Below are 25,045 nucleotides of genomic sequence, written 5' to 3' on the forward strand. Positions count from 1 at the left end.
CCCTCCAGGAGTGAAAACCAAAACAAGTTTCAGCAGTCCAGCTGAGGTCATACGTGATCTCCTGACTTCTAGGGCTCACCATAGTGACTCTGGTTTCATTAACGGCGGTTCCTGTGCAATCTTGGTGTGCAAGAAAGGTTTTCCACGGAAGATTCCTATGCATATAGCTTACCTGAGCCTCTTTCCTCTGCCATCACCTACACAAAACATACATCTGCCTCTCTAGTGCTCCTTAGCCTGCTGTGAACAGCTAGAAGTGGCGCCCAGGACAGAGTACTATATGGTATATATGCTGTGTTATGTACATCAGGTTGCAATCACAGCCTCCTCTCATGCCTTCTTGGGAACCACCTCACTGCATGATTTCATGCCTGTGTGAAAGCTAGGTGCATTAATTCTGTGATCTCGTGACATCAGCATTCAGAGTGACTGAATCCCCCCAGACTCCTTACCATCATAGTATCAGCACTGCGTCTTAGATCTTCCAGACTGTTAATCACAACTTCTCTACTACCTTCAGCTCTCTTTTACATACTCTTTTTTTTTTTTTTCCTTTTATCATGTCAATAGTATCAAGGGTTTTTTTTCCTACTGACCTCTTTATATTTCATGTTAAACCTTTAGCAAAGGGGTCTCTGTTTCTCCCCTTTTCCCCTAAATCATCAATGATGGTAAAAGTCCTACTCCTTCTTCCACAAAAGACTTGCCCATAACAATTTTGCTCTCTGCCTACATCCAGTGCCTCCCTCTTTTGTCACTACTGCACCATATTTTTTTCTCTACCTTTGCTCACTGAACTGTTAAAGAACATGACAGTCTCATTTAATGAGTTTCTGCTCTGCGTCTGATATTCCCATTAGTTAACTTATGTCAAATATATTTCTGCTAACAATGCAGAGCTCTAGAAGAGTTAACTGGATTCTGATCCAGCCCATGTCTGAAGTGAATCAGTGATTTATATCCAAACAGAGATGCAATCTTGTTCATTTACTCCCTAGGTGCTTTACACTCCCCAAAATGAAAATACCCAAACACTTCAGTACTCAAAAGCTAAATTTTAGATTATTTCTTTCACCATCAGGACAATTTTCCCCTGTGCCACCACGCTGTGAATCCAACGTTTCACATGTGAGCCAAGGATGGCATTCCTGAGAAGTGACTATCAGTAAGAGCCTTAGCCCTGGTGGCAGTGGTTTCATTTTGGTGTTGATATGAAGTTATAATCACAGGTAAAGAGGCTGCCTATATCCCACATTCCCATCTTATACATTTGCTTAAAAATCAGCACTGCAACTCATGTGTAACCTACACATAAGTAAGTCCTTTCTTGCTTTCCTCCTCCAAAGCTTCTAATAATGCACAAGCGCTACCCCGTGTTTTACAATCCCGCAACAATGTCAGAGTACTGCTCAAGGCAACTGTCACAAGCAGTAGCAGGCTTTCAGGTGATCCCTTTAGATAAAGTAAGGGGGAGGAAATTGCATCTGGCTGACGTTTAAGATTAATTCCATTTTTAAAGTAAGGAAGAGCTCAGGTTGTAGACTGCAATCACCAAAACACATTGATTTCTCAAAAAGTAGACAGTAATGCAAAAGTTTGGAATCTTGTGGGATCTGCAGTTCTTGGAGATTTCAGTTATTACCCGCTGAATTTTCACAGACATGCCTGCCCTTGCATGGTTTTCAGGAAACATGGCAAAAGCCATAGAGCTGCGATCAGATCTCAGGATCTGAGTCTCTTGCAGAACACGTTGTGCTGCAGGTTGAATACTCTCCCCATAGTCTACCCGTGTGGAAAATCCATACCTTTCCTTTAATAAGAGGACTATGGGAAAGCCAACAAAAGAGGGATTTTCTCCTTCCAGTTCTACTGCCCAAAATGAGCATGTTTTCCTGCTCAGCTGACAACACCTAAGGTCACACCCTGCTCTGTTTTAACTTTCAGCCGTTGACAGACCATTCAAAACCTACCGGGTAAGACTACTCAAACGCAAGGGGTATTATGGTTTCAGCTGACTGTGTGAATGAAAATAATAATGAAAAACTAACTTAATAAAACTGCTGCTCCTCTAATTGTCTTAACAATATGTGAGTAAACGTTAGGAAAATCTACAAAATTCACGCCAGTGTGGAAAGCCTATGCAAAAATCCGGCTACGGCAAAAGCCCTACAGATGTGGTTTCGATACACTACATGATCTCCAATAGTCCCTCTGTTCTTGGAGTGAATTTCACCCTGCTTGAACTTTGTAAAAAATATGTACAAAGAAACAAAGAACATTTGAGATGAGAAAAGCAACCATGTTATGATTAAATATGTATGGTAATGCCAGTGCTTCTTGTGGAAGTACACAAGAAAAGCAGCTGGCTATTAAGCCAGGTAACACAAGACAAGGCACCCACCTCTCTGCAGACTTCTAATATTGTAAGAACAGTTTCTAAGGAGAAAGCTAATATCACTGCAATACTTACTTTTTCCAGTAAAATATATATTTCTTTTGCAGAACAGGATTCACTTCTGAAGCTGTACCAACAAGTAAATTATTCATAACAGAAGAGATAAAAGGCAGAACATTTCACAGAGTAAAATATTTAGCCCCCCCTAGCTCTGAGAGTGTGATCATACTCATACTAACTGGGCATACTGGGAATCAAAATGAACCTAAATTAAGTGGTACAAACTATGCATATAAAATACATAAAGTTGATAAAAAAGAGAGCTCTCCTGTACCTACATTTCATCTTTCATGTTGAACTAGTTCAAATAGAATTAAACAAAGTTGCAATTAATCAGTGCTCTTACATTGTGCTACTTATCAATATGTGAGTGTAAAACTTCAATAAAATAGCATGCTTAAAGGGCTGCTAAATGTATCAATATTCAATTAAATAACGTTAATAAAGCCATTAAAAGAGAATTAACAAGGGTTTACATAGAAAGTATCTCTGTCTGACATTAGGTGGCTCTTTAAACATTTTCTAAAGAAATACTGTAAAAAGCTATTAAAATATTTATGCAATGCTTGCATTAGTTCTATTTAACGGGCATAGCAGCAACAATATCAGCAGTTTAAAATGCCTCGCTTCTCAGCACCACATGATTATCCACCAGTTATGAGAGAAAGATAAATTCCCAGTTTTAGAATTTTAATGCTTTTCATTATAAAGAAAAGATCTTCAAATCCTTCATTAAAGCTCATAGCTTCACCAAAATTGGATGCTTCCAACTATTTTTTGAGAAACTAATGTTAGAGTATGCTGCAGCGGGAACCTGGGCTGGAGTTTGCCACCCCGGCTCTTGCCTGCTGCTCAGCAGTGCAGGTACCCCCAGAGGAAACTTGGGTCTCGCCCCAAATCTTTGTTCATGGTGAACTTGGGCCTGGCAGGCAAACCCTCCATGGAGAGCTTCGAAAGCAAGGAAGATTATTTCATTCAAAGAGATTGTGCTGGTGCAGCAGTTCTGGGTTTTGTGGCTCCTCCTCTATTACCGAGTAACAAAAAGCCTCCTAGGACTTGTTAAATTAGCCAATATAATGAAGTCCAATTCTGTGTTACTTGCACAGGGACTGGAAAAGATTTCATGTTTCCATGTACATAAACAAAACCTGGCTCAGCACACCAGGGACTTAAGAGGTTTATAAAATATAAAAGACATTCACATTAATCTGTTAAACAATTCATTCTCTACCCTGCCCTTTCCTACTAAGTGAATTCATTACTTATTAAAAATATATATTTGCTGCTGGCTCATTTGCTCCCAGTGACTCACTTCTGGACCCCAGCACCTTGGGGCTCACTGGTGGGGGCAGCGGTGCTGCCCCTGGGGCATGTCCAGCCCGGGGGGAAGGAGAAGGCACTGCGCTGGCAGCACAAGCAGTGCCAGAAAATTGAAGATGCAAGTATATCTCTTCCTATTATTACAAGGATTTGGGTCCATAACTTCATCAGTCTTGACATAGCAAGAAGGACAGAAAGTCTTTGGGACTGCACCATTGATCCGAATTAAATTATTATGAGGTATGGAAATGGAACAAATGAATTCACCCCCTGGAAAACAAAAAGTAAAGCAGTCCCTCTGATGCTGCCTAGACAATGGTATTTATCTTCTAGGAATTGCTAGCCTAAGGGAAAATGCTTGTTTCTTGCAGAACAGCTTGGGCAAACTTTGTCAAGACAAACCCATCTTTACATTCAGGCATCTGCGACTCCTCTCAAGGAACTGTTGCTTGCAATTTCAATGGATAGTCCACTAAATTTGTAAAAAACCCCATATTCTTTTCTGTAAATAACAGCACATTATTTAAAAAGATCAAACGGGTGCTACCAAATAAAAATATCTTAACAAGAACTGTTTATTTTTTTTTAAAAAAATCATTATATCAAATCCCTATACCTGAGTTTGAAGAAAGTCAAGTGCATGTCCTACTTGAGCATTACCCCTACGATAGTTTGGAAATACATTAATTTGCCACAATTCACATCCACAAAATAAAGTGATGAAGATTTTTAAAGATGATGCAACTCCTTTATGAACAAAGATTGTACTACTCTTCAACCCAAATGCAAGTAAAAGTGAAAAAAGTAGCTACTTGCTTTTGATTGCTTTATTTTCAGAAGACACTAATAGCTACCCACTTCTTTAACAAAACCAAAAAAATCTTCCTATCACATTCCCTCCTCTCCTCACCAAATATTATTTTCAGAAGCATTTATGTTACAATCATTGCCATTTTTTATGCTACCTCAACACTATCGCTCAGCTAATAACGTGACATTATCTACTTTATATTTAGGGGTTTTTTTGCTGTTCATGTAGGGATAAGAGATATATTCTATTTTACATTTCTTGTGTAGCATTCAAAATCACTGCTGTTTCATAAATTATATTTTTATTTGTCCAACTAAAACTGCATAAGCTATCCAATGGGTCTGTGGAACAAGTTAAACTATTGTAGCTTCCACCAATCCAACCCAATCTCCAAATAGCTTACTTTCAAATCTAATCAAATTATGATACACCTAACAGGCACTAGCCAGTCCGTAATGGGAGATTTTCCAGCCAAATGCAGTGGGTCTGAACACTCTTATTTTAATTTTCAATCCTCTGCCAAGTTATTGTACAGTCATCTTTCATCCAGTGATTGTAAGAGTGTCTTTTTTAAAGCCCATATCCAGCCAGGGGACACATCTCATACAGGAAATGGTGTTGCACCGGACTTGACACGTACTGCAAAGAAACAAATGTGTACGTTGAATTTATGAGTCACCCTAATACATTTATTAAGCATTAAGTTGTGCTTTTACAACTGGTCTTCATCAAAGATATTTCATCTGTTAGCCAAAGCGTCATCTTTTCTAATGACTCATAATGAAGACTCATTCCATTTAGCTTGATTTTACTGGCTCATCAGCCTCTTGTTCTCAAGGGGCTAAGCTGTTCTTTTCAGCATGTTCAACCCACATATAAGTGGCCATTAACTATACTTTCTCATTATGCAAGAATCAGCTAATCAAGACTGACCAAGAAATAACTGATGTTGTGATTAAAGGAAGAGAGACATCTGCTTGGAATTATCCGGACCGCTGTTTCAAAACTGATAAGGCATTTACTGCCTTAGTATTAAATTATAACAACAATAAATGATTTTGGGGGGTGGCGGGGAGAATGTGGAGTTCGCTTTACCTTGCACTTGGAAGGGGAAGAGATGGAGAGCACAAAGTGCAAGCAAGGACCTCTGTTGAGGAGAAAATGCAGAACCTGTCTGTAAAACGCATCAATACAAGTGACAGATGGAAGCAGACAAAAATTCTAGGCTATATTTGAGGGACTGTATGTAATGTAAAGAAAACTATTATTTCCATGGTTTTCAGAGATGTAGTAAAGGCTGAGTTGTAAAGATATCTCTACTTCCATCTCCTAATTCTCATTCAGTTTTTTTTTCCTTTTTCTAATATACAGAATAAAAATAACATTCATATCTATCAAATTCTTTTCTCATGTAAATAGGCAACCGTTCCCCTGAAGTCAGAGTGGGCTGCATATATGTATTTCTGATTAAGTCTGAGTAGGAAGCTTGCTTTAACTTATTTCTAAATGTTACATGCAACTTTTCTGAAGCCAAAAGTTTACTTCTTGTGATCAGAGAGCAGGAGATACATACTTCCTCTTTTTCTTTCTTTTTACAGAAGAACCGTGATAAGATGGAAAAGCTGCCTGGTGGAAAAGGACCTGGGGGTGCTGATCATGAGCCAGCAGTATGCCCAGGTGGCCAAGAGGGCCAATGGCATCCTGGCTTGTATCAGGAACAGTGTGGCCAGCAGGACCAGGGCAGGGATCGTCCCCCTGCACTGGGCACTGGTGAGGCCGCCCCTCGAATGCTGTGCTCAGCGCTGGGCCCCTCACCCCAAGGCGGCCATGGAGGGGCTGGAGCGTGGCCAGAGCAGGGCAGCGAGGCTGGGGCAGGGGCTGGAGCCCAAGGCTGGGGAGGAGCGGCTGGGGGAGCTGGGGGGGCTCAGCCTGGAGAAGAGGAGGCTGAGGGGAGCCCTCATCGCTCTCTGCAACTGCCTGAAAGGAGCCTGGAGCCGGGGGCGGGGTCGGTCTCTTCTCCCAAGTAACAAGCAATGGGACAAGAGGAGATGGCCTCAAGCTGCGCCAGGGCAGGTTTAGGTTGGATATTAGGGAAAACTTGTTCACCGAGAGGGCAGTCAGGCACGGGGCACAGGCTGCCCAGGGCAGGGGTTGGGTCCCCATCCCTGGAGGGATTTAAAAGCTGGGGAGATGTGGAGCTTAGGAACATGGTTTAGTGGTGGACTTGGCAGTGCCAAGTCTTTGGACTTGATGATCTTAAGGGTCTTTTCCAACCTAAACAATTCTATGATTCTATGATTCTCAGATACGATCATTTTATACATAAGCACTAGCAAAACACAGATACCTGAATACTAGTCAGATAAAATATGTAATGTGATAGACACTGCAGTGAAACTGAACCATAACTAGAGCTGTAACTGAACATAACTTTTTTTCCTTAGGGGAAAAAAGAGCATCAGATAGGAAGAGGACAGTGTGCTTTTACTGGACTAAACAACACTGAGAAAGTGCAAATATGTGGGTCAGATGAAGGAACAGGCAAGCTCTGCTCTCATCCCGAGAGGACTCGCGAAGCATAAATTGCCAAGAACAGTCCCATTTAGGGGGAATATTACAGTGTACTCAAATTACCTTATTCATAGAAAAAGCATACTTCTACACACGGCCAGGTACTCGATTTTTTTCATAGCTACTTCAAATGAACAAGTAGCAGGTAGTAAGATAAAAGCGCAGAAATAAATTGGACCAATTTCTTGAAGGAATCTGTCTGGATTACTGAGGCCAGACATCAAAGAGGGGAAAAAAAAAGTGCCCTATTGCCAAGCTTATGTTTCCATATATGTATTTCCTCCACTCAGACTCTTCATATAGACTCTGCTTTTTGAATCATCCCTCTTGGCCGATATTGCAATACTTAGCGCTCATATGCTGCTTTTCATCTTCAAAATGTGAACAAATTAATCCTCAAGGCTCCGCTCGAAGGAAATGAAATAAATAAATATCATGAGCCCTATTTCCCAGCTGGGCAGTCGGCGGTGGGGAGGTGAGCTGACTTGGCCCCGGGCTAGCAGAGCTGCACGCGGCGCGAGCACCTCCCGGCCGCATGCTCCCACCCCTCCACGCTTTGCAAGTGGGTATTTATTTCTTCGGCAGTGCTTTCTGCCATCCTCTGCAGCCCTGAGAAGAAACTGCTCTGTCACTTGGACAGGAACTGACATTTTCTGGAAAGAGTCTCAGATTTAGCGTCCAGGAAAGTATCTGCTTCTCCTCTGAATTGAGCCCTAAACAGAAGATTCTTGTCCTTAAGTACCTTGCGCCTGGCTTTTTCTCTCTTTCTTTCTTAATTTCTTTTTTTTCCTCTTCTTTTTCTCTCTTTTTCTTTTCTTTTCCTTTTTTTTTTTTTTTTTAAAGAGGAAAACCTTCCATAAGTAGATGCAGAGAAACAGCTGTTGCAGCAAGCAGCTCTGCAGACATGCCTGCTGCCTGAGTCACATACGCCTCTCTCAAAAAAATGTAAAAGAAACCGTTACATCAGTGATGTTGAATCAGGTCGTGCCCAAAGAAACATCCAGGGACCATACTCTTCTCCTGTCGATGTGGGGCATTAATTTCTTCCTCCCGCTTGCCCTCCTCTTTTCCTATACTTTGTGGGACAGGAGGACCCAAATATTTTTAGAGCGGGGTTCTGTGCACACTGGCCTCCTTACCTGCACCCCTGGCAGAACAGAAAAGCTTGAAATGCTGAAGGCTGCCCTACTTTGGCTATGGAAATGCTCTCGAAGGGGTTTTGAAAAAGGGCAAAAGAAGGGCAAAAAAAGAGAAAAAAAAGGAAAAGACAAAAAAAGAAGAAAAAAGAAAGAAGGAAGAAAGAAAAAATGAATAAAGAGAACCAGATTAGATAAAAATTTATGCGGAAGATCCTGCACTCAGTTCCTGACTGAGATTTTTAAAGGAAACTAAGGTATGAACTCTTCACGAGACCAGGATAACTAATTTCTCTTTAGGCCCTTAAAAATATTCCTACATTCAGTTCTTCATAAACATTTACTCCTTTAAGGCTCCAGGGATGTAAAACCATGTCCCAGGACCTCAAAATACAAATCACTTGGGGCAGAGAGCGGAGGGAAAAAAAAAGGTCTTCTTGGACCTTCATGTACCTAAACTCGATGACCACAGCATGGCAAAGCTGTCAAACCTTAGGACTTATCATGACTGTGACAATATTATCACGGGTTTGTTTCAGGTTTTGTTTTAGGGTTTTTTTTTAAACTTATGACGGAGCAGAAAGCTTAAGGATATGAATCCTAATTATCACAACAAAAGAGAAGGTTAAAAAGAACCTTAAATACTTGCATTTTTTCAACTGTTGTGATTTTTTTCCAGTTTGTACTGACATGGACTTCTATTGCGAGGACATGGGACATCCTCCTCCTGCTGTTATCTCCTTTCTGATACATCCACCGACCAGCTAAAATCCTAAGAGGGCAAACTTAGGGAAGAGACAATTACTTGAATGGACTGCGATACAAACAGGTGCCAACAGCAGCAGCAACCTGACATATAGATAGTCTATCGTATTAAAATATATGTGTTTTAGGGAAACATTAAGCTGTACCTCTTCCTCGCAGATGTGCAGTTTGTGCTTTGGTGGGTCAGAGGGGAAGGGTTGAGTGGATGTTCACTCAGATGTTGAAGATTAATTTATGTTTTATATAACTTTGGACATCTATAGACACAAATGTGCATTATAGAACTTGTCCCCATTGCTCAATGTTCATGATGAGGAATCAATGACAGTTGTGCACAGTGTGATTTGGGAGGACAAGTGCAGGAACCCCTGCAACCACACACACATGGACAAGGAGATGGACTGTTAATGCTTCTAGGAATGATCCCCTGTAGATTACCAGAAAAATCTGCAGCAGGTACATGGCCAAAGGAGACCGGTCAAAAGCTGGGAAGCCAGTGCCTGCTTTTTGTGCCCAGCCCCGTGCCTGGCGGGGATGCGGATCAGGCTCCCGGACAGGGATTATGGGCAGAACTGAATTGTTCCTTTTGAATACTTCATTTCCACATGCAAGATAAAATAATGGAGAATTCATCTGAGGAACTGTACTTCAGTGTACTCTGTATTTACTAACCCTCTAAAAATAAATACATGAAACAGTGAACACTATAAGCAAATTAAATAGCTGGCATCTTTCCCTATAGAATTTTATGAAGGCAACACTGTTCTCTCTACAAAGCTTTCAGGAGAAGTTGAGGTTCTAGGAACCGAGCATGTGCCAGCAAAATGCCACCAGATGCAAAAAGACAAGTTCTAGAGACACTGGACGTACTGTCACGTATCTGCTCTTATTCAAAGACATTGGACCCCTGGGACTGTGCACCAAAGTGAAAATATCTAATAGAAAATACATTAAAAGCAGGTTCAGCCTCAATTTTGACTTGAAAACTCATTTACAGTCCTCCCTGTGTTTCTGAAGCTAGAAAGCAATATCCACAAATGTTTCTGAAAAGCAGGAGAATCCTCTCGGTTTTGTCCTGGTATCTTTACATGTATTGCGAAAAGGAGACCAAACATCCCGGATAACGATGGGGCATGTGACAACGCAAAGCAGAATTCAGTGCTTCCCCTTCACTGCTATTGAAACGCTGCTCACTCTTTTCAGAAACAAATTTAAAAAAAACCCAACAAACAAAAGCAATCCGAAACCTGCCCAAGCTGCAGATAACAGAAACACGTGAGGAGCACCCAGGAGCTTTGTGAGCAAAGCCTGGGTCCAGCTGGACGCACCCGTCCTTCGCCTGCCAACCTGCAAAACTATGGCTGCGAGGTCATCGCTCCTCGGGTGCTTAACACTTCTGCGCCACGTGGGCTGGCATATGATTATCAGTGGGAGATTACAAGGCTTCCAGAAAATTGTTTTTATCTATTGTCTCTCCTTAATTATTTATTTTACAGTCCCAGATGATTACATTTTGCCTGTGTGTTCGTTATCATCGCGATCAAGCTGACTCCAGCCCGCCCGCAGGAGGGAGGGAGTGCACATTCCTGTTGTCTTCTGATAGCCAGCTCTCCTCCCTGACCTCTCTGCTGAGCAATGTTAAAATGAAATGCTGAAAACCTCACATTCTGCAGTACAAAGGGAGATTAAAACACAGTTCTGAAAATGTAATTCTACTGCTGCAATACATGTAGAGAGTGAAATCTAGAGCAGGCACTTCTTTATTAAATTTATTGCACCAGTAAGTATATTTCCCTCTCCATTATTGTTATATATTTAATTGGAAGGTACAGCTCTAGGGTTGCTCTGACAGACACTGAACAAGCAAAACCTTGTGTCAACTTGGTTCAAAGCTGTCAGCTAATGCACCTCTGGAAACTACCATTCTCAGGAAAACATTCACGCAGAGAAAACAGTACCTGCCCTACCCATCAGACTCTGATTTTTTTACATGCTATGTGAACAAGATTTGTAGTTCTGCAGTACATACAGAAATGTTAAACTTCCCCATATCTCAGTTTTCCCAGCTGAGAAAGGGGATCATTCCCCCAGTCCTTCACACGTGCCAGGGCTGCAGGGCAAGGACAGAGCAGCACTGGCTCTCCTGACCCCCCGTATTCCCCAGACGTGGGGTTTGGGCTGTGAACAGGACACAGTCCTCTCTTCTCTCCAGGGGACTTGGCACAGCCCCATTGTCCCGCTGTTTTATGGGGCATGGGAAGAGAAGAAGCTTGACCGTCTTAGAAATGATGACATTCAGCCACAAGAAGGTCTCCAGAATACAAATTCCAGTCTTTTTATCCTCTCCACTCCCAGCATATTATATCAGAGTATAAATATCTGCTCTCATTGTTCCTTTCTTTTGGTGTATTTATGTAAGGAGAGGAAAAACAGATCAAGAAAGCAGCAGTTTCTCTCCTGATGGAGCTGAACCCTTTCACTCCAACACATGAAAGCTCCAAAACGACACAGCCAAAGGCAGCCCCAACCACACAGCCTTGACTACCATTGCTAATACCAACCTATGCTAATACTCAACTGTAGAACAAATCTTGGTATCTCAATGCCCACATTAAATATGCCAACCTTATACCACAAAGCTCCAGCAAATACCTCTACCCTTAGAGCCGTGGATTGATACCATCATTACTGTAGCTGTGGTAGCTGAATCTTCACATTTCAGCGTGCTGTTACTATTACAGAAGGGAAAAATTGTTGCTTCCATTAAAGCGAAACTTTTACTTCAATTAAAGTGAAACCCCAACTGTCAGCTCACACTGAAATGCTGCAGTACAGCTGCCAGCTCCAGCATTTGCAGATAAAACAGTCAGGGGTCACAGTTTTTTGGCTAAGTTACAGCACAGAATTATAATAAGTATATTCTGAGAGGTCCCATTTCTCTATTTGGTATTTGTTTGTTTAGATTTGTTTCCTCTATCTGTATTTCAAGCCATTGATTGTATATAAGCATGTCAATTCATTAACAAATTTTGTCAGCTATTTTCTTTGGCACTAGAAATGAGTTGTTTCCCTGCTAAATTAATCCAGCTAGAATGTCATTTGCACACGAATCAGCACTCCTATTCAGAAAGGTCAGGCAGAAAAGAAGAGAGAACTACTTCTTTTCTTTTAACCAAAAAAGAATACAAAAGATTTCTGAACACTAAATCCTCATTGGAACAGATTGCATTGGTACTATGCATGAAGATGCCTATTGCCTGCTTTTCAGACCAAGGGAATACTGCTGGAACCTCCTCTGTCCTGGAGCTAAGCTTTCAAAGTGGCCTCCAATACCAGACCATTACATCCCAATGCATCTTGGGTACTGTGGCTCCATGTAGAAGTGGTAAGTATGCAAGGGGAACAGTCAGAGATGCTCTAAGCTTCTGAAGATCTCTAGGATCCTAGGGGATTTAAAGGATAAGATGGAGACTTATACCATGGCCTGGGGTGGATTTTGCCTCCTGATAAAATAGGAGAATTTTTACTGGGGGAATAAATGGCAGCAATCTAACCTCATATATTCCCTTTTTTATATTACTTTGTTAAAGGCTGTGTTATAAACCTGATGAAAAAGATCATAAAGTTATGGGGAAATGAATAGTGAACTCCGTTTCTCTAATATACTTGAGCTTTTTCTTTCTATTTCCATGTTGCCCCCAACACTGCCAATGGCCCGTCGGCCACAACCGCACTGATCGCACCCTCACTGCTCCCTGCAAAGCTGGTCAATAAATTCCCACCAGGCAAACTGCCCGGGACACACCTGAGATCCTGCCGATGAGGACGTCCTTAGGGCAAAGCCATCCCACCTCCATACTTGCCCTCACATGCTCTCGACTTATCTCAGCTTTTTGTCTTTATCTGCCTTAGACTCAGGTATATATAGGAGTCAGCACTGAAAAAGCTCTCTAACATCTGCTCAAAGTTATTTTTCTTTGACATTCATAATTATGACCTTTGTCAGCAAATCATTTAAGCATGAAATTAATTTTGAAAATAAGTAATTCCACTGACTTTACCTGGATTACTCATATGTTTAAAGTTAAAAGAACACTTAAGTACTTTGCTGTATACAGACCTATTTCTGACAGAGTATAAAATGTTTCCAGTTGCAGAAAAACAGCCAGTAGTCACATACCGTTCCACTCTCCAACTCAGATTTAATCTTACAGGGGTTTTGTTTCATTTACACAATAGTAAGCCTACTTTCCTCTAAGACCCACATGCTGCAATCAACTTTAAAGGAATTTATATGTGCATACATTACTGTCCCTTGCACAACAGAAGTGCATCAGTATTATTGATGTAATGCACACCAGTACGGTCAGCTGCTCTGAAGGGTGGTTTATTTTGCAGCTGATCGATGATTTGCTGATTCTGGAAATCTCTCTATATGATAAGTGTTTCTAAAACCGTTAAGGTACTACAGAGCTTAAGGTTCTCAAGAGTGCAATCATATTTTGCAACTAAATCATAGTAAGAAATGTACTTGCAACAGAAGCTCGCTAGCAGGTTTTCTACGATTGACAAATTGAATTCAGAGAAAATAATTTTGTTTTTGCAATTACAAATGTGCAATGCCTGAAAATTGATCACTAAGGTATTTAATGAATATGTACAAAAGTAAACTTAACAGCTGGAAACCATAGAGAAGATTTTAAAACCTACGCTGTGAAGTTAGGTACCAGTAACTCTTCCAGAGCTAACTTGTAACATCTTGCCCAACACATATGAACACATCTTGCTGAGTCTAAATATCAGAAAACACCAAACTGACATTAAATATTTCCATAGATAACAGATGGTTTAACACATCAGTCCCCACTTGGGGTTGGCTAATGCATCTGAATCATGTTTTGAAATATAACTCAAGGTTTGGAAAATCTCTAAGGTTTTCAATAAATGAAGTTTAATGTCAAGACTACTCAAAGCAGCTGTTTCTACTAACCATGGAAAATCACATCCAGTTTTTTTTTTTTTTTTTTTGCATGACCCAATGCAGAAATTATGTAATTTAGGGGTCCCATACACCTCCACCCCCACCATTCTCCAAGGAATAACATGCTTTACATGAAACTACAGTAAAATAAGAGCATACGTATCAGAGCTTCATATGAGTTGTCACTTATTACTCAAGAAAAGATGTTTGTGTTTAGCGCTCTACTTCTACCTAAAGCATGCTGATTTTATGGCTACTCCAATGCTCAGCATCAGTGCTTTCAAGATATTTGAGCTGCATATTTCATGCCAACATCAGGAAGATGGAGCAGGCTGGAGGAGACAGGGTGTGTCTGGTCCTCTCTGCAGCCTCGGAGGCTCATGGGCAGGAGCTGCAGTGTGGAAACATTGCTCCCTTCTCCAGGTAGGTAATGACCTTCTTACACCTCTGGAGTCCATAATCTACCTTAGGTCCAATCTGGCCTGCTGCCACCAGCCCTTATTCCCCATCCTGTCCTCTGCAGAAATGCATTCTCTCATTTCTCTCCTGGACATTATTTTTCACTCCACGAACCTGCAGGACCCCCTGGAAGCAGCAGCGTGTCCACCCACACTGCTTGCTTCATGTCCCAAACACCTCACCTCTGCTGCCACTCGCCTCTCCACACCAGTGACAACATGCCCAATGCTGTCACTACAGGCAGAAGAAATGCAACCACCAGTTTCCACAGCCAAGCACAGAGGCCTTGAGATTGTTTGCCCTGAGGAGCACAGACCAGCCGTGCAGACTGATGCACTGTTATTTACAGAAACAGGTAACAAATAGACCTACACACACACCCACCAAAGCAACTTCTGCACGGACTTGCAACACTCAGACCATTATTTCTTCTGAAAATCAAAGTCAGTAATACAGGAGAAAAGGGAGAAATGATTTTGCAAAACCACGACCAACTTTTTCTGTGGTTTGGGATCTATGAACTGCCTCACATGCTGCAAATCCCAAACACAGGCAAGGCTACTTATAGTGTTTTACAATACTACCTAGAAGCTCCTGCTAAGATGGCGAACCTCATGTTGTGAACACCATAAACAACTCTTCTAGAATGCAAATCTTCTGGTGGACACCCCACCATAAAGACAGGTAAATAGAAAATAATCATTGGTAAATACTCTATGTCTTAAGGAGCAGATCTCAACATCTCCAAATGTGGTTAGTCAGACAGACGCTTATAAAGTTAATTTACTGTACTTTCAGGTCCTACTTTTAAAAGACGTGGAGATTGCATCTTACAATTTTCTAAATCTGACTTTATTACAGGTACAAGAGAGTTTGGTATGTTCAGCAAGGCCTGTATTAGCAGTTTTATGTTCTTTTAATCGCTGACATGGAATGTAAATAGTTTCCTCAATTGCTGCATACTTCCCATTCCTGAAGGAAGGCACACCCTTTGACAAAGATTAAGAGAATATAAAGTTAAATCCCTGTTTACTAAAGGAATTAAATCCTCCTCCAGTTACTGAAACAGAGCAACCTATGCATGGGGGATCTACATACCCTTCAAGGATAGGGAATAAACAACTAAGGAGCATTAAAAGTAATGTAAAAAAAGCTCAAGGCTTGGGCCTGGTGTTGAATAATAAAGTGAATTGGATTTTATCACATCTGGGTAATATTAGGTTTCATCCAAATGACTGGAAATAAAAAGCATTTTGCGTTCTTTTACTACAGGGGACTAAAGGGGTGCCCCATCATTTTCCATTTTAGTTGTCCATCACCAGCCTGAGGCAGCATGTACCCGACCTCCCTTGGACATTTGCTTTCACATGCACATTCCTTCCTCTTAACACATAAAGCTGCACCGCTTACGTCTATGGTCTCTCTATTACAGTCAAAAATACCTCTGCTGCTTTTATTTCACAGCAGGGAAACCTACAGAACACACAGATCCTTGCTAACATTTATCAAAAGTTTTCCTTAAGCTGAGAGTCATCTTTGGTTTTCCTTTGACAAGCAGCACGTAGCTGTGCTGCTCTGGATTTGCACAATATATTCTTGAGATGCTCTTAGAGGAAAAGCAGTTGAACAGTTGAGAAGGTAGACTAAGACATCAATGACTTTGTTTCCGCTTATCGTGGACTTCCAGAGAAGTGACTTTATTTCTGTGTGGTTCTGTACCCTTTTGTGAAAAACTCTGCTGGGTTTCTGCCCATGGGACCATCTCTACAGCAGCCCCTGGTATCCCTCTCTGAAAGCTTAGGGACGTGAGCGGGAGTTGTCAAGAGCACATGGAAGAAGGTGCAGTATTTACAGCCCACAAATAAGGGCTCAAACTCAACTTTGGTCACGGGCCTCGTGAACAATACAAACATCCCATCATCAGCCCTTTGCCAACAAACCCAGAGAGCTCCCGTTTAAAAGTCCAGCAGGGGTTACGCCCAAATGCTTGACTCATCTTCCCTGAGCAGATGCCAACGGCCACTGCATGGAGGCAACCATGGTCGCAGGCAGTGTCAGGAGGGATGAGTCCTCCAAAAAAAAATCCAAAGACTGTAGGATTTTCCACATTGCTGTAAATAAAAGGGCTTACCGCAGGAAAGGAGGACAAACCCAAATCAGATAAAAATAATGATCAACAGGAAAACACTAAGAGGCAACACGTCCCTTTTCAGTCCCACATAAATGCAGATGACCACAGAGATTCTTGCCCTATAAGCAGCATGCAAATACACACAATCCAAACTGGAACAAAACTATCTTCTTAGGGGCCTGTTCCATAAGCGACCAGTAGCAAACTTGGCCCCAGGTTACTTTTAAACCATCAATTTTAAAATTATAACCCTTCTCTGAGAACTCCCAGTACAAAGTGAACATGCAACAAGGGTACTTACTCGTTCCTCTCCAGATTGATGACTAGATGTTTACTTTCAGCTTGTATTACAAACTGCAGCAGTGCTGGGTGATTCTGAAAAAGGAAGAAAGAGTTGGCTGAGTCCACACTAAGAGCCCATCTGGGCCCTGCTCGGGAAGAGCAAGCAGCTACAAGGAGAATTGTTTGTGGTGTGAGCAGCTCTTTAGCCACAGCTCAGTGCAAACAAGCATCGCCAGGCAGCATGGCGCTGTAGGATTTCACACCCAGGGCTTCAAGACACCGTGGTGCGCCCTTAAGCAAATGCATCCCTTCCAACTTTGCACATCAGAGACCATCTTGCCTGGGAAGATAAGCATAGTGATGCAGTACACATCAGTTCCAGGAGACATCTCACACAGTTCTGAATTTTCTGTTTTTCCTTTCCGTATAATAGCATAACTACATTAAACACTAATATAATCTCTTATTAATGCTCAATCTTGCTGTACTATTTTTTAAAATGAGGTACAGGTAATCAGATTTGGGCTTTGCATGACCATTTTCAGTTTAAGATATCCATGTTCAAAACCAGTAGCCCCTGCATTACGAGCGGACCTGCAGTGCAGTGGTCACAGTCAGCAGGGTGGCTCTGACAGAAATGCTTTTTCCCTTAGGGCTCAGTATGCTAAATATTCACATGTAGAACTGCACATCCTGTGACCTAAGACCATCATGGAAATTAAGCATAAAGTACAGTCATGCTGAACTATTTTTTCCTTATAAACAGCTAAATATTTTAATATATATTTTAAACTTTTCATATGGAATAATTAAGTTTTAGCTTAAAAAAAAAGAATTGGTGTTGGAGCAATCAGAAATATGGTTAACAGTATTATCAAGTATCTCTGTGAGAACAACAGACAAAGTATTTATACGTATACAAGCATTTAAGAGAATTTTCTAAACAAGACATCAACAGCAGAGCACACGGAAATCCCAGTTGCACTCCAGCATGGAGCAAGGAGCAGGACATCTGGATTGCATTTTCAGCACCATCATGACTGCGTGCAGTCTTCATATTGCCATTCCCCTGATTATAAAACAAGTTCTTTTTCATCTCAAGCATCTGAAGGTAAATCCCTTATTTTTTTGGAAGCTGTGAAAGAGCATCAGCAAGGTCTGGTGATCCCCTTCACCCTCAGAGGCAGGAGGGAGTGGAGGCTCAAACACTTGGTTGCAGAAAGGGGCAGTGCACCTATACAGGCTCTCAAAACTGTACTTCAAACGAGAAAGCACAGTTTATGATATGCCAGTTACTCTTAATCCAAAAGACTGAACTCACGTATATTTTAAGACTGTTTACACTTAACTTACATTTCATTAAACAAACTTACTGGATTGCGAGACAGTATTTCCTTGTTTTGAAATTCCAACAGTAGCTCAATAAATCAGTTGTTCCTCCGTACATTCAATATGCTTTTCTGAAGATTTATGTCAGCCAACTGCAGCAGGATAATTTTAGGGTTATAGTACTTAATTGATTTATTGAGAAACGTGTCTGAATTTGAGATTGCTACAGCGGTGCCTTGATGGAGCCCCGACTGCGTGACAGTCAGAGCACCCCGCCCACGAAATGCAATGATTTTTAAACGATTTGGAAAATTGTAGATGTTTATTAAAAAGTGAAATTATGAGGAGGCTGTCATAGACTAAACAAAATTGTAATTTTGTTATAATAAAAAATAGCTGACAACTCCCCAGTGATCTCAGACATTATTAAGCACAGATTGTGACTGAGATTCCATTGCTTTCTTCTAAGTGTCCTGCCCCACTGCTTGTGCAAATTCAAACAAGTTTTCCCTCTCCTCATGCAAAACAGCAACAATACTGAAATTCTGCATCTATGTGAACTTTGCAGAAACTAGATCCCACTAGAATGCTAAATAAATGCTTCAAACTATCCTTGGCATTCAGCAAACACATGGGAGTCATTTATTGGCATGAATATTTAGAAGCAGTACTGATTACCACTTTAATGCCAGTGCATTGGTTCTAAACCCCATAAGATATACATACTATAGAGTTTTGAGAGAGTAAAATACAATTAATTACAATACAACACAGTAAATAATTAAGATATTGCAGTAGCACAAATGGATTCTTTTCAGCTAAAGGCCCTCTGTTAATATGTAAATGATAACTATGTTTATTCATGAGTTCACAGTGGTACTTATTTGACAGTCAGTTGATGTTAGTAAGTTGTAAAGTTAAAAAAGCAGCTGCAGAATACAACAGACTGTTACAAGACAAAAACAACTCTCAGAGAATTCCTAAAGCTGAAACGTCTTATTATCGAGCACAATAATGTCCCCAGTTAGGATGTTGGTCTGCTTTGTATGAGACCCAGGTTCAGATTCTTGCTTTACCATAGATTTTTCTTTCAAACAAATGGCTCATTTCCTTGTTTGGCATCTGGGAAGAGATGATACTATACTTTTTCTTTTTCTGACCAGCAGTCATAGGCATAAATACAGTAAAAATTACACACTGCTCGGGTGGTATGGAGACTGGAAACACATGAGTACTTAAAATGATACATTTCTAATGTGAAAGAGAAATAAATATCATTCAAAAAGGGCGGTTTAGGTTTGTGGGTTTTTTTCCCCCTTTTTAAATGTATACACTTATGAAATGAACTCAGATCTTTTACTTTAATTTTTTTTGCAGCGGGGATGAAGTCTCCCCTAAGGTATTTGCATGGTTCTGCTACAAGACCTGAAAAGCTCATTTTGAATCTCATGAAGCACCATAATACTCTCCCCTTACAATCAATATTTTCAAAACTGAGTTGCAAGATGAAATGGGAATTACTATAAATACAGATATTAGATTGCTGGTTTATATTTTCTGTTTAGAATAATCGAAAAAGCACATTGTGAGGGCACATACTCTTCTGCTCAGAACATTTCAGAAAGAACCACTTGTTATAAGCCCTTCTCAAGAACCACAAAAAATAACTTCCATGCTGATACCACAACTTATTCCCACATTGATCCCTTTAAAATTATCAAATGTGAAAGTAAAGTGAACCTTATGAGAGAAGCATTATTTAAACCATAATAAATAATTTTGTATGGTTCTACCTTCTTTTCTCTACAGACTTATGTCTTCTAGTTCTTTCTACTCTTAAACTACAATTTGCTGCTTACTTTTTGGCAATGTTTTTTTTGTGGCTAGAGAAGATTTCATCAATGAACACAAACTGTTCCCTGATATCCTAAGAGGCAGCACTAACTTCAGAATGATTGAAGTAGTGCTCTCTGTAACTTTCCCCTCTTATTTAGAGGATTTACTTTCAAAATCTACATCAAATTGTATCAGCAGAAAAGGAAAAGTATTTCCCCTGTTAATTTGCTCCTTGCTTGTTTGCTTGCTGAGGGATGTTGGTCTGAATTGGCATTAGTGAAACTTAATAATCTGAAGGAAATGAGTGAAACAATAAGTTAAGGCCAAGCAAGAATTCTCTCTGATAAAGCAGATAAAAAATGAATAAGCAGTACTTGAACAACTGGAAGCTGGTGAGACAGTAGCCTATTTCTGAGTCAGAGCAGTTCTCTTGTTTTCTTACAATGGAATTAAAATAACTATGTCCTGGTAATGGTACATGTTTTTTAAGTGCTATTATTTTTTTCCCCTTTTAAAGCACATTGATCTTCATACAGAAAGAGAAAAGAAAGGATGGATTGAGGACTAAGGGCTTCCCCTGTGACCCTGGAGATGCTGTTGGGAGCCCAGCTTTACCACGGACTTGTGTCTTAGCTGGGACAACTCCATTTCATTGTGGGAAACAGCAAAACCCTCCAGTTGAGCCAGCCTGTTACACCTCAACTCTTTTTGTGCATCGTTTACCCTTTCTACCTTTTTCCTCCAATTTGTCTCTGCAAAATGGACATGGCAACAGTTTTCATCCTCCTGTCTTTGTCTGCTTAGCACGTAAACTGTTTTAAAGGCATGCCTCCTAAACACAGAGGTGAGCAAATAGGCACCTTCCTTCTGGTGAAGGCATCAAGGCATTACAAGAACAGCAGCTCAAAAATAGCAATAGCACTTTTTTTTTCCTTTAGTTGCTCATGTTTTATCACATCACCATGAATACCAAGACAGAGTCTCGGTAGCAGATTTTTAACTCCTCATATTTTCAGGGACTACTTTCTAATAATAATGATATGATAGCCTCAGGAAAAAAAACCAACACAGTTTTAATGCCTGAAATACTAGTAACTGTCCATTTGGAGTAGATTTGTTCACCTTGGTGGGATGCCCATTCTGGAATTTGAACACAAACTAGTTGTCACTGAGCATATTTTTCTGCAGAGTAATCTAGGAAAAAGTCTGAATCATTGCTGGATCATCCCTTCCTTTGGGCTGTGGAGTTGGCACGCACTGTGATCACACTGCAGTGCTGTGAGCATTTCCCTTGATACTGCCTGTTGAGATTGGGATAGAATACTTCAAGCCATTTCTTATTACATTTGAAGAGACAGAAAACTGATGAAGTGGACAGTCCTAATGCATGTATCTTTGCAAATTCCTCTCTGTAAAAAATAAAGGATTTTATTGGATTAAGATACATGAATTAGACCAGCACGTATAAATTTAAATAAAAAAATATTCTAGTAATCACATAATAGAAATAAAAGGAAATATCTATAGACAAGGGAAAGAGTGTAAATAAACTCAAAATAACAGTATTAATTCATTTGGAAAGAGAAATGCATTTTCAGCTGTATCAGATGTCCAAATCCAGTATTTGAGAATAGAGATCAGCACAAGAAATAGAACCAAAAGGGGTGATTTTGCTTCTCTAGTTTCAAAGTTTTAAATTATATCCTAACATGGTAGACTGAAATAGGCAGGTTTGTTTAATCCAACAAAGTGGTTTCCAGTCTCTCCAGAGCTGCTATTAACTTTGCTAAAGCCAACTTTGCAACAGGGTCAACTTTGCATGTGTGGTCAAGTTGACCTACACCCACGAAATGCCTGCCCCATGCCAGGACACAGTTTGCATGAACTGTCCTGACGCGTCACTGGTGGGACACTCCTAGTCTGAAATGGGTCAAAATTGGCAAGATGGTAAGTAAAAAAAATTATAAGGAGAACTATAGATTGCAATTAGTTGTATGAAACAAGGCTCCTGACTTTCAAGATGGAGCAAAAACAGAAACGCAGCAAAAACTCTTAGACTGTCACATTTAATAATTGGTTGCCTGGGCTTTAGTTTGAAGTAAAAGAAATCACATCATCAGTGACAAGCACAGAAGAGATTCTGGAAGCCACTCCAGCCTTGCACAAAGCTTGTCATCGCTGTACCAGACCATAGCAACAAAGTACAATTTCCCATAGGATGCATAGAGAACATAGAGATGCAAGAGACGAATGTCATTTATTTTGACCAGCTACCACAAAGCCAGCCTGGCTCTGATATGTGCGTGGTTGTGGATGGTAGCTTAACACAGTGTTATACAAGGCAGTTGGATGCAGAAGCAAACTGGTGTTTGTTTATGAAAACAGTGAGAGGAATAGTGAAGAGACATCTCCATAATGTGGAGAAACCAGAATATGTTTCTGAAACTTCAGCACTTAGAACAAAACTGAATACCTAGCTCATTCATGCAGAAAGGATCTACTCACAATGGGCCAAAGAGAGCCAACCAGGACCGATGCCTTTTGGTTACCTGGTTTCCCCAGCATTAACACACGTCAAACCAGACTCGATGATGTGATAGTCAACATACTCTACCACGGGATAATTTGGGAGTATTTTTTAATGCAGAGTCTTAAACTGTGCAAAAAGCACCAACATTTACTCTAAGGATAAGACCCTATTTACTTTCTCCTCTATGTTCCTGAAAACAGAAATTCCAACACAAAAAAGTGAGGGTGATAAGTTTATGTTATCTCTTAAGCATAGCTCTGGAAATGAAGGACTTTTGAGATATATCAGATAGTTACATTCCACACAAATCTAGATGCTTTTTCTTTTATCTGAAGAGCTAACATCAGGAATTAGAAATTGCATAACTGAGGAAAGAGTACATCATTTCCAGTAGGGATAAATTCTATGCCATTTTCTGCTATCTATATGAAAATACCTTTTTTTTCCCCCTTATTTATTACTCCCTGACGTTCTGTGTTGGTGCCTTCACAAGCTAAAAGGTATGTTTATAGGTGTCAGATCTTCCGGCTGATGCTACTCCTCTACTATCTAACACACAAAGAGGGAAAAGCTGGGAAATCTATAAGAAATAAAGCCACCTAGGGAATTTTACCATGATAACTGGAATTCAATCCAACAAACGCAAGCTGTCTACAAAGTATATACAGTTAAGGTAATTACAATTGGCAACGAATACTATAAATTGCATGCATTGCTTTTAAATCAGTAAGTATTTCTTCCTTTTCTTCTGGCTTTAGTTTAGAAGTGAACACAAGAGGCTATGTTCTTGCAAACACCTCCAAACCCAAGTGATATTTCATGCGGACATGAAAAGTATAAACATTTAATTCATATTGTTTTGCAAGTTCCTCAGGGCAGTGAATTCAGCTGTGCTTTCCTTACTGTCAAATGACAAGCATGTATCCCTGTGGCTGTGTATAATGAGTAGCAACAAAGAGAACAGAGTGTTTTGCAGTTGGTTATTTTTAATGGCGTAGCAAAGAATCACAGCCCCTTAACAAATTGGCTGAGCCACTCCAATAATGTAGGAAACCAAAGAATTTCCAGGTTTGTCCCCAACTTTAAAATCAAGAGAGTCTTTGAAAACAGAATGATCATACTCTTCTCTTTCTTGCTGACTGTACAAATAGATGCAAATTATTCTATCTGGAAGACATAATTTCTAATCTAAAGCTTTTTTTCTTTTTTTTTTTTTTTCCCTTTTTCTTACCTCCTTGTATTGCAAATCAATCTGCTGCTTGGAGGTAGTCAGGCTTTTCCACCCTCTTCTTTTTCTGCTTCCTACACTGCTGCCCACCACAAGACACAGCAGAAACCATCGCACATGAGGCCCTAAAGCAGGGACAGGGCAAAGGCAGCAGCTCGTCTGCCCCTTTCCTGGCTTCCTTACAGGAACAGAAAACTCCACCATGGAGCTCATGTGACATGCATAAAACAGGAGCAACAGGAAAACCTTGGGAATGACCCAAATTCAGCAGGCTTCTCTTCATAAGCTAAAAAGATTTTCAATTAAAATTTAAAAAAAAAAAAAAAAGTTTAGGTGTGCTGCCTCTCTGCCACTGGCAGTCCCAGCCTCTGGCCATCAGGTGATTTGGCAACATCTGCTGAAGCTCCTATGAATCCCTGTAAAGAGCTTTTAAAATTAACAGTTCCTCGCTCACTGTTGGTGTCCCAAGATCCCTATCCAGAGTTAAAAATTCAAGCAAATAACGCTCAAGAAAGAGGAAACTGAGAAGTTAATTGTGCCAGACCAAAATCAATAAAACTACACAGCTCTAGCACACAGTTTCCTGGTTTCCATGCAGAAATACAAAGCTAATGACTACTCTGGGAAAGGGAAAGCATGCTTACAATTTAGCTAGATCCTTTTTGTGAGGTATTCCCGATTTACATTTTTTTAAAATTAAAGAATAATGTAGCTAAAACATGTTCAAAATGTCATAACATGATGGATCAAATATTCCAGGAGCAAATCCAAAATAACCAGTTTGATGTTTTAAAGAAATCTGCATCTTCTGAGGCTGAGTTGTTATGCTCTGAACTTATTTGGTGTCAGTAAAAAGTCAGGCATGAAAGCTGAAAGCTGAACTCAACATTTACGCCATATTTTCATTATCAGGCACTGAAGTTGCACTAAAACATATTTATGTGCATTTGGCCAGCTAAACAGGGATTAAGAGAAAAGTCACAACTTTATACATTAAAAAAAGAAAAGTAAAATGCATTCTTCCTTTCTTTTTAATTAAATCTAAGCAGAGCAAATAGGGCAGCCTTGGTTTTTAAAGCAGCTATCCAATTATCCGCTGAACTATATTGGTTAAAAATAGGTCAAAATCAATACTCCTTTTTCAGGACAAACTTTGAAACAAAAATCTTTCAAAGATCCTAAAAACAAGTTCAGAGAAGAAACATTAGTGA

The 25,045-nt window shown here is 40.3% G+C and overlaps 1 protein-coding gene across 1 annotated transcript in view; it reads right to left on the bottom strand.

Moving 5' to 3' along the window:
* The window catches only part of ADAM12 (ADAM metallopeptidase domain 12), a 186,956-nt gene that overhangs the window by 121,445 nt on the left and 40,466 nt on the right, over window positions 1-25,045 (bottom strand). The window contains exon 3 of the mRNA XM_009475739.2: window positions 16,931-17,004. Coding sequence (XP_009474014.1) covers window positions 16,931-17,004 — 74 coding nt within the window. The remainder of the gene's footprint in view (window positions 1-16,930; window positions 17,005-25,045) is intronic.

This window comes from Nipponia nippon, unplaced genomic scaffold, assembly GCF_047370975.1.
Source record: "Nipponia nippon isolate SJK-2023a ecotype South Korea unplaced genomic scaffold, ASM4737097v1 scaffold_3, whole genome shotgun sequence".
NCBI lineage: Eukaryota > Metazoa > Chordata > Aves > Pelecaniformes > Threskiornithidae > Nipponia > Nipponia nippon.